The 10,871-nt window shown below is 35.8% G+C and overlaps 1 protein-coding gene across 1 annotated transcript; it reads left to right on the top strand.

Moving 5' to 3' along the window:
• The first annotated feature begins 373 nt into the window (after positions 1-373).
• c9h1orf210 (chromosome 9 C1orf210 homolog) lies at positions 374-10,871 on the top strand. Its single transcript, XM_032571103.1, has 4 exons — positions 374-530; positions 7,236-7,714; positions 8,587-8,781; positions 9,561-10,871. Exons 2-4 carry the CDS (start codon positions 7,573-7,575, stop codon positions 9,758-9,760), a joined length of 537 nt encoding a protein of 178 aa, XP_032426994.1. The 5' UTR covers positions 374-530; positions 7,236-7,572; the 3' UTR covers positions 9,761-10,871.

A 10,871-nucleotide genomic window follows, 5' to 3' on the forward strand; every position in this document is an offset into this window, starting at 1 on the left:
AAATGTTTATATTTTAAATTCACGAGACAAAGTCTGTCACCTGAGGCAATTACATACAAACAGACACACCAGAAGGAGAGGAGACATATCACAACTAAAGCAAATATAAAACAAAATTCCTCAGGTTATGGATGGGTTCATACACAGAACATCTATAAAAACCACTTAGATTGGTTAGTTACTATGTCACTTGCATGTCAAAACAGGTAGTTACAACATGAACGGTTACATACTGCTTTCATTATGTGTTTAACTTCTTCCTGGTTTGGCACTGTTGCCACTGACCAGGTCTAATATCTCATTGGCCGGGGAAGGGCAGGAGGAGCACACCTTGGTAACCAAAGTTACTCATTAACATGCTATTCTGGGAATGAGCTGCAGAGCACAACAAAGATCAACCTTTGCACAGCACTTCTCTATGTCACAGGCAAAAGCAGAAGAAAATGTTAAAGCTCACTTGAACTATGAGGGAAGTCAAAGAGAGCAGGTGTAATCTGATACCGCTGGGACTCTGATGAACAGGTGACCAGGTAAGACCTAATGTAAACAACTGGGCTTTTAGAAGGGATTTTGTTAGAAGTAGGCTGGGTAAATGTTTCTCTCCTGAATACAAGTATAGCAAGGCTACTTACAAAAACTGCGTAAATGTAAAATTTATTACATTGAGGCAATATAAAAGCACTCAAAGGCAGTCAAGCTAATAAGCTATTTGGTTTGATGATCTTAACAAAAAGTGCTGAGAAAATATAGCAAGCCTGACTTGTGCTGAAAAAAACATTTTCACATTTTGTTCCTTTAATCTGAAACTACAACATTTTTTACAGCAAATAGTTGACCAGACTGACTTATTATTGATCCTTAGTTGTAGTTGCTGTAGCCTGGTCAACCACTCAGTGTATGCTGTAACACATACCAGCCAACTTACATGTATCTCATGAGTTTCTATGGGAATAAAGTCAAAGAGCTAGCAGTAGAATTTTATTAACAAGAAAGCTACTTTTATTGGCAGCACTTCCATTCAAAACTGGAAACAATTGTGGTTTAAGATACTGATTCAGTCATTGTATAACATGTATATACCAGAAAAGATTAAGCTAAATGCATAGTAATAGGGATTGTAAACTGTGACTGTAATTCAATATGACTTTAAAGTAAACTGACAAATTAATCTCATAACTAAGAGAGCACAGTTTTCAGATCTGCCTTCAAGATTATTAAGCAATAACCGACAGCATTACGTTATTGTTTCTGTTATTTTGCTATTTTATGATTTGCTTGGTTGGTTTCAACACTTTAGACAACTGTAAATTTAAGGAAACATCTTAACTTTCTTACACTTGGCAAAAACCTTTTAATCTATTTTATAGTGTACATGTTTCCCTTGATCAGTGATCAGACGATTAAATCCTGAGAAGTCTTTTTGTCTTCATCTAATGCTGTCCAATTTAATGAAACCAAGGATTTTTGTTCTCTAAATGAATCAGCAAATGTCTTGCTTTAATACAAATGTTTGAGTTTAATAAATGTGAGATAATATTTAGCGACATATGCTTTGATGCATAAATATGGATGACCCTGTAAATTATGTTTTTTTTCTGGGATGCAAAGCTGCTACCTTTATAAAAACATTTATAAAACAAAGCTGTAGCTCAGTGTTTTTTCTATCTTTTTCTCGTAATTTGCCGAAACAGAAATTGGCAGGTGACACGTCGAATAAAACAGGGAATTCATCCATTTGGAAATCGCTTCACATAATTGTTTTGAGTTCTTTTAAAGAGCGATTTTAATAACATACACTGACCACCATGTGGGACATCAACTGTTTATACTTCAAATAGTTATGCACCAGCAGCAGTTCACCTTCACTAGAACGCACCTTCCCAATATATTAGATTGTATAAACAAGTGAAAAAGGATAGTTACAGTATTTCTTTGCTCAAGTAAACACACTATAAAAGTTTATTGCATGCTCATTGTATACACTGTGGGATTTTGGTAGCACTACCGTCAGTCTGGTATTAAATGGTAAGACATTTTTTTTCTAAGTGCATCACTGTTGCTCTTAGTTAAATAATCAATCACACTTATCAACAAAGCCTCTGTTAACCGTTGCTCAGGGTTCAATAAATTCTATGCCTGTCTATTTTCTTTGACTTGAAATGCCACGACCTGACTCTCTTTGTGCATTTCAAAGCAAACATAAGTGCAGAACTTGGTGGAGGGACAGAAGAGAAGGTCTGAAGCTCACGTACAGCTTTTTGTTTGTTAGCTTCTTGGTCAACGTTAATACTAAATAACCATGAATTATGAATATTCGTACAACAGATAAAAAAAGGAAGATAATGCTGACTTGCAGTAATTACATAAGCAAACATATTTTCTGCAAGGTCCAGTTAATTTTCGGATAAAATCAAACTGCTAATTATTTGGTCTCTTTAAAATGGTTTGATTACACTCCATGCGGAGAATTCTATGAGGTTCATTTCAGCTTCAGGAAAAATAACATTTGTCACCATCTGCCATGGCTTGTCAATCTAACAATGACACGCCCTTAATTTAGGGCAACAGAGCAAAAAATGACAAAGATAAACTGGATTTCTTTTATAACATTTGTTTGCAAATGAATGCAGGAAAAAATGCAAAGTTAGCCTTTATCACATGCATGGATTCACTTATTGAAGCACACAAGAGCTGCACAGGAACAACACCCACACATAAAATGTATACTTCTATCTCCCGCTGGTCCACGTCCTGCTCTGCCTGATGTGTATATTTTGTCCTGCTTTGCTTATGTGAAGACAGAACAGGAAGAGATAAAGGCAGCCCTGTTGGCTTGTTTACAGCTAACAGTGCTGCAGAGAATGGCAGGACAAGATGAAGGGGAAGAGGCCTAATGGCTGGAGTTGAGCTGCCGGACCCCTCTCGCAATGAAAAATCACCTCAGGGTCAAGAAAGTGAACAAGACGTGCTGAAACCTTAAAACATGCCTGAGAAAGCAAGAGACACACAGTGGGGATTGAAAAAAGGTCATAAATTTAAGATGGAGAATCCAGGAGAGTGATACACTAACAACATGATTTATTTTCCTTCCAAAGCTAAATTATCCTGTTGTAATACCGTGTAAATAAAACAAAACAAAATTTAGCTGAAGGACATTGTAAGAAGAAAAACATATGAGTTAGAGGACCATAGTTTCTTTATGCTTTGCCAGCCACTGTCAGTGATATCTAAACAGTTAAATCTCTGAGAACTTGCAACAACTTACTATAACAAGAAGAGACAGCAATATGCAGACGTGCAAATCAGAATATTTAAATAACTTTGGAGAGAACAGACCTGCAACTGGGCTACAGGCAAGTAAAATTGACCAATAGAGCCTTTTTTAACCTTGACTTGGTTTTCCAATTTCAAAGCCAAAACCAAGGTGATCAGCCTGTTAATGAGTGCATTTACTCTGATAGGCTAATTTTACATGGTATCACAGCACAGAGATCCATGTGTCACATGAACATTAAATTAATCTGAACGGGACATATAACAGTCATAATTGTAATTAGAAGATCTGGAAAGTTTTGATTGTTCTGTGAGACCGTTCTTTTTCAAAATCTTTTTTTGGGTCTTCAAGTTCAGTCAACAAAGCTATTTTTAAAAATTAACCCTGGGCATGAATAAATAATTCCAGAGGTTACTCAGTATGTTGGCATAACCTTGACCAAACACTGATATGTTATAAATTAAGGTGAGGTTGAGCTCTAATAAAAGGTAACAACAATTTGTTAGAATAATGACCTTTCCTTTGAACTAAAACCAGAAACCAGAAAAATGATTAAAGACACAATGTTTTATTATGTTTCCTCAGTCATAGAAAAACAGCCTCAATTTTAATAAACATCCCACTATTGAATATCTATTTTGCACTTCAGTGAGAGATTTTATAGTATATGAAAAACTTAGCACCAAAGTTGTTTTGAAAATGCTGCCCTTAGGCAAGAACTCCTTGCTAACATCTATGCCATGCTTAAGCTCCTTGCACACAGAGATCAGTTTGTGCTGCAATCACAGGGGAATGAGAATCCAGAAAAGGAATCACAAAAGCTGATAGCTGAGACTCAGGGAAGTTCTGAGGTCCCAGATTACAGTTTAAACTCCAAATCTATCTGTGATACTGCCTAACAGAAGCTTAGGCACATTCTATAGCGATGTTGAAGGGTTAGAATGAGATGAAAAAAAAAAAGACACGGGTTTATGGGGTTTATACAGTAATTTCATAGTAATGGCATTGCAAATCAAAAAAAATCCAAAACACGTCTTCAATCCAAGACCTTCAATCTGCACTGTAATTAGTAAAAGAGACACAGATTTCAAATATTGTATACTTGATTCCTTCCAGCTCCACTTGCTAAGATCTTTTCACGGAGAAGTCAGTAATTAAATGTAGTGCAAAAGTAGTACGGATATGAACAGACAACACCCCTCACATGGGTCCTCTCATGCTAAAACTGCTGGCAGTGGTACAAAACCCCCCAATATTTATGGGGGATCTTTTTAACTTGTCTCATCTTACACACACAGTTGAAACGCCACACTCACATACACAGAATGAAAAGACATAAAACTGTTTTTCTCACCGTCTCATTAAATAACAAGATAAAGAAAAGAGAGACTTGTGTTTAGACTTCTTCAAAGTAAGAAGTTTATAGGCAGATTGCCATCCCTTTAAACAATTTTGGGATGATGCCACAACTTTATAAGACTCTGATAAACAAAAATTAAATCTCTGAGTTAGATGGAAGCACAGCTGTGGAAGCATTTGAAGTTGCATCTCAAGTACAACTTCGTTGTGACACATCAGACTTGTGTGAGAGAATTTTGGAGCTCCACATGTCTGACTCATCTTTTTAACATATTTAAAAGGCACCCCATTTATCTGTTCAAACAGTTATACTCAAATGTAAATGCCATGGGAACTTTTAAGTGTCAAACTATAAAGGAAAGAAGTGAGTTCCATGTCCCAAAGATGATTATGCTTTGGTAAAAATGTGCATTTCAACACCAGAAATAACATAAATGACTCTAAAGATACAAGCTAAAGCTACTAAGAGAGTATTACTTTCCTCAGAGTTCTGTGTCAACATGGGCTGAAAGGCCACTCAGAAAAGAAGAAATAATTATTTAAAAAGCAACATAAAAATTCAGGATATTGTCTCCAAACAGAAATAGGGTCATGAGACACAACATAAAACTCGAAATTAGCCAAAAATAATTATCATTACATTTGGAAGAAAACAGTGGGAGACTGAAAATCTGGGGACACGATCCAAGCTGTGAAGAATGTCACAGGATAATGTTGTACATATCTGCTGCTAAAGGAACTGGCATGTTTTACAAACTGGAGAAAAGAACATTAAATTGATTAAAGCAATATCAGAAGGCATCAGCAAGGGAATTTTAAAGATTTGGCAAAATGTGGTTCTTCCACCTGGACAATGACCCTAAAGACAGAACTAAATAAGCTACAGAGTGGCTTACAGACAACAGGCAAATTTGTGGTCTAAACTGTAAGCACCATAAAGGCGGCATGTAAACTGAACTCTGCCAGACCAGTTCTGTTGGTAAGAAAGGGTTAAAATTTCAAATTATTATGAGTTTGTTGAAAAACACAAAAACACAATAGTTTACCAGTTTAGAAATTGTATGAAATAAGGAAATGCATTTAAACTTATGAATTTGAAGAAAGTTACAATAAAAAATATCTAAAATTTCCTATTTAATAATAATCTGCCATTTAGCAAATGGAAATGATCTGGTCAGTGCTAACTGATGTAAAAGTGAAACCTGTAGCATGAAAAAATATGTTTATTTTCATACACTATGTAAATATCTGGTTTTACTTGTTGTTGGAATGGAGCATCTTTACTTCAAATTTCAATCAGAAAATACTTTAGAAAGAATAGTTAAAAATGTGAAACCAAAACATCTGCAGGAAGAGAAACATGTTTTTTAAACAGCTTGATCCACAGCTTTTATACAAACAAATATTCATGTTTACTGAGATCATTAGAAGTTAAAGCAGCTTGTGTAATCCTGTCGGACTGGATTTTTTTTGTACATCTGTTTGTACTTTACATACAGGGAACTTTCCTTCACGTTCCTGGATGCAAATGTCCAGGAAACATTTAAATAGCTTTACATATGGATCTTCACCGCACAATAGGTTTATACTTCCATCAAGCAAATCAACATACATGATGGTTTCAGCACGAAGTCAGTGTATGACAGATGAAGAGAGCCATCAGACTAAGTCCAGTTGTTGAATCCACACAGATCACATCTTTATAGATTAGCATATACTTTACTTTAAAAAAAATAAATAAATGTTTAGAGTACTTTTTTATTCAATTTGTTGCTTCTGTTGCATGTTTATTTTGTAACTGCACAGCATCCTAGAGTGTCCTGAAAGGGGTTTTTAAATAAAAATGTGTTAGTTCTTTATGAAAAAATATTTTTTCTGTTAACTTGAAAGCCAAACATTATAAGATCTACAAAGTTATCTCAGCTGTATCAGAGGGGAAAATGTGTACTGCTTAAAGTGTTTCCATTTCCTTTTTTTGTGCTAAACACAACAAAAAGTAAGAAAGACCGCCAAATGCTGCAGTGTTTCTAATTTGAGGACATTTCCCCTCAGCGCTGCTTCAATAAGAAATAAATCTAAAAAACTTTTCTATTTGTTGTTGCAAAACAAATAATGATTGCAGGCTTCCTTCTTATTGCCTTTTAAGATGCTAAGAGGCTGCTGAGTCTATGTTGTAGGAAGCCATGTACTCAGTTGACTCACACACACAAATTTGTGAGTTTTTATTTGTTGAGCAACACCTCAGAAGAAGGTTTTCAGCAGAATGTGGGACTTCCTGTTTACGACACACTTTTCCTGCTTTGAGTGAACTCCAGAGAGATTGTCCTCATTAATGGCTTCAGAATAAAATCACTTCTTTTTCCATTTTACTTTTTTGTGTGTTAAGTGGCACATTTAGGTCATTTGATTGTGTTGACTCTGATGAGATTTGCTTTCTTTGGCACAAAATAATTTTTTGCATTTCCAGCTAAAATTCTCATGAGCTTTGGGAGTCTAACTGGAGAAGATTGCTTCTACCCCTTCTTATAAATATGCAAACAGGTAAAAAAAATTAAAATGCTCAAGCAAAAAGTTAATATGTTATTTACTCTACTTTCTACAGGACCTGGTTTGACTGCTTCAGAAGGAGTCTGATTTATATTCCAGCTTGTCTCCACCTGTCCGTCAACACTTGTCACTCAATGTTGCCACCTAGTGGAGTTACAAAGGTTCAGCTCTGATCCGGCACAGAGAAACCAGCCAACTACCCCCCTCATCTGGGGAGTTGCATTCCCTGCAACATCTTCCAATCATCATATTCAACCTTTTACCTACTGGGACGAATGTAACACAAAACAGCTGAAAATGAAAATAATGAAAAGCATGATTTCGAGTTTTCTGCGTGTGTTGCAGAACACAAAGTGACCTATCCGGGAGATATTCCCACAACGAGAGGTTTCATGCAAGAGTTGGTTCACTCAAAGCAAGCAAAAGGCCTAATTCACCAGGAAATAAATTTTAAAAAAAGACTCCAACAGAGACATCAAAAGGAAATGGCATCATCAGTAAATCAAACATCCATACCACCACTAACAATTAATGGTAAGAGAAAAGTTTGTTGTCCCTTCCTAAAAAAAACCCATTTATTTATTCTTTTTATTATTTTTTTTTTTTACATTATATAAGATAATCTTGATATCTTGGGAGACTTTTTTTTTACTGTCACATTCCCAATGTGTCAAACAAGAATGCAGTGTGCTTAAGGCGTGGCCTTAAAACACAAGCAGCTGTGTCTCCAATGAGCTCAAATGGGCCAGTTAACCTTTCAGACGTTTCCAAAGTCATGACATTATAATCGGAGCATTCCCCATTGTTTAAACATATATTAATAATTCTGATAGTAAATCTCTGATTTTTAAGACATTAACAAATAAATCTCTGACATATTCTTGCTCCTATCATTGATAATTTCTGGTACATGATTTAAACAATCTTTAATGATAAAATTGATTTTCTTATGGAGCCATGCTTTGTTGTAACAATTTAAAAGTGGAAAGCTTAAAGTTTTTGTTTTGCTTGTTTTCTTGTAATCTTTGTGCTGTCATCCAGTTATTGTTTCATGAATTTACTTGTACTTTTTTTGCCTGTTCGGCAAGCCAACTCTGACCTGCACAAAGTACATAAAGTAGATGATCAACTGAAGCATAATACTTCTCTCAAGTCCTAGGTCAGATTTTTGCTGGTTTTGTTCACAACTCTTCTTTCAGTTAGCTGATTAGCAGTAAACAGAATCAGCTGGGGGAGGGCCAGAGCTGTCTTATTTTATGCCATATACAATCAAAAATTTTACATATATATATGTTTTTTTACCATTGTTTGGATAAACAACAATTGAAGCCCATTCTACTGTTACACGTTTTCCAAAGCACATCAACATTGCAAAGTATGTGATTTTCTGTGATGCTTTCTTACAGGAACCACGGCAACCCGCATACCACAACACCTCGGTCACAACTGGGGGGTTTTGGTTGGTGTTCTGGCCACAGCCATTTCTGTCTCCCTTATCCTCGCCCTTCTCGCCAAATGTCAGGTGGTCCGACGTTACCTGGCCAGCTACAGGCACACACGCCTGAGAGAGCCCGATACTGTTAGCCATTCTGACTCTTCAGGTTGGTTTTTAAACACAAACCTAAAGAAAACTGATGAACATTTTGACATGAGGCATAATTGATAAGGGTATAACCTGTTTGAAGTCTGGCATTATAACGTAGAAGGGAAAAATGCAAACCTTTTACAACATCTTGTAAATGCAAAAATCTACAATCATCAGAATGTGACATTTGACCTTTGACACTATATCGCATCTCCCGTCTAGCTTTTTTCATCCGTCACATTTCTAAAAGAGCAAGTGAGCTTAAAAACATTACCAGCACATCATCATGATAAATCAATGATCAATTCCAGAATTTAAATCAAAATGTGAAACTCATTACAAACAAATTATTTATATTATGTTTTTAAGATTATGGCTTACAGCTAAAAAGACTATTTGTTTTTCAAAAAATACAAATATTACATAAAATCAAAACCAAAAAAGTATTTTCAATAAAGAAACGTGGGACTATGTAGTACATGTAGTAAGAGGCAATCATTCAGAGAAAATTACAAATGTAAGATTTGACTCTACCGTTAACTTTGCTTATAAAGCCATGTGGAATTTAAAACAATTAATTGTTTTCTTGGATGTTTCCATTTCTTCTAAAAAGATGAAACTACCAAAACTACAAAAAAATTAGAGCAAAAATATCACTCTTTCTATAAACACGACTTATCAGTTAAAATGTGTGCCTTTCTTTTTATTTGACAGACCACTGATCCTGTCAGTCAGCATGACTTCCTGAACCTTTTGTTTTTAATTAACTGATGCTTGTTTTATTCCCGGCTGCAGGCATGGATGTAGAGTTTGATATGCGCAGGGGACGAATGGACCCTCACTCCTTCCCCCCTGTGAGCGAGGAGGATGACGATGGCTTTATTGAAGACAACTACATCCCGGCCAGTGAGAGAGCCAGGGCTGAGAGAGCAGCCGAGGACATGGAGGAAGACACAGAAGAAGAGATGGATGTGATTGAATTCAGCATCACTTAGAGTCTCTGGATGCATGTGGTTCATTGGTTGAGCCAGAAACCATTTCTACTCCATTGTTTGTCTTGTCAGTTGGTGTGAATGTTTTTCAAAGTGGATACGCACTGCGTTTAATTGTATTATATTGAAATTAATTATTACACATGCCTTCTAGTTTTGAAGATCTGAATATGGGCTCTGAAGGACCATTAAATTCATATTGCTGACAGTTTCAAAATGTTTTAAAGAGCATGCAATCATGTAAAAGTCAAAATCAGCAAGAGAGAAGCACTGGCTATCTTGAAACATTGCAAGAAGCAAACATTTAATCCCCTGAAGAATTTATTTTAATTTCCAATATAACCAAGGATATTTAGCTACATAAGGCATTTTTGGAACATGGCTGCATGCCATTTGTACTCGCAAGTCAGAATTTCCAAAAACCACTGGAGCGACCAAGGCATTCTGAATTATTTAAAAGTGAAAGGTTTCTAACTAACAGTGATCTCAAAATCCATTATGGCTCTCTTGAACTTATAAAAGCACAGCTAATCTGCCTCGTAGTTTAAAATTTTTACATAGCAATTTATTACTTTCACAAGCAGCAAAACAAGAAAGTATTTTAATGACAGTAGTGGGATTATTTTAAGAGTTGTGAGTTTTGCACAGTGAAACTTTGAATCTTTGTTTTTATGGTACAGAAGTGGCAGTTTTTGACATGTGAGGTGGTCAGTGCCGAACATATCAATATTTTTAAGGTTTTAAATTGTTTCGAGCGGTTTAGCAGTACATACGTTGGCGTGGGACTGAATGTGTTTTTGGTTGCATTTAGGGTGGCAAACTACAGGGGCTTAACAAGGGGTGCAAAGAAGGGTTATATTTTAAAAATGAATCACATTACACTAAAGATGCATTTCATGTCACTCATCTGTCTCTGAAATCCTACAGCTTCTTACACTGTTATCCAACTGTATGAACATTATTTTCTATTACACTTTTCCTTCTGCTTTAATTTCCAATGTGGCACTTTGCTTGAAAACTGTCAGGTCAAGAGACAGTTCATAATGTGGCTACAGCCTAAAACAGCTCTTTTAACAGACACATTTTGTAAGAAAATGAACATTGTCTTCTGATA

Source organism: Xiphophorus hellerii, chromosome 9 (assembly GCF_003331165.1).
Source record: "Xiphophorus hellerii strain 12219 chromosome 9, Xiphophorus_hellerii-4.1, whole genome shotgun sequence".
NCBI classification, from domain to species: Eukaryota; Metazoa; Chordata; class Actinopteri; order Cyprinodontiformes; family Poeciliidae; genus Xiphophorus; species Xiphophorus hellerii.

What these genes read in the sequence shown, in the direction of transcription:
- c9h1orf210 (XM_032571103.1), top strand. Translation starts at nt 7,573, where the DNA reads ATGCAAGAGTTGGTTCACTCAAAGCAAGCAAAAGGCCTAATTCACCAG. An exon ending in ACCACCACTAACAATTAATG is followed by an intron (nt 7,715 to 8,586) that starts GTAAGAGAAAAG and finishes GCTTTCTTACAG; the next exon opens with GAACCACGGCAACCCGCATA. An exon ending in TAGCCATTCTGACTCTTCAG is followed by an intron (nt 8,782 to 9,560) that starts GTTGGTTTTTAA and finishes TCCCGGCTGCAG; the next exon opens with GCATGGATGTAGAGTTTGAT.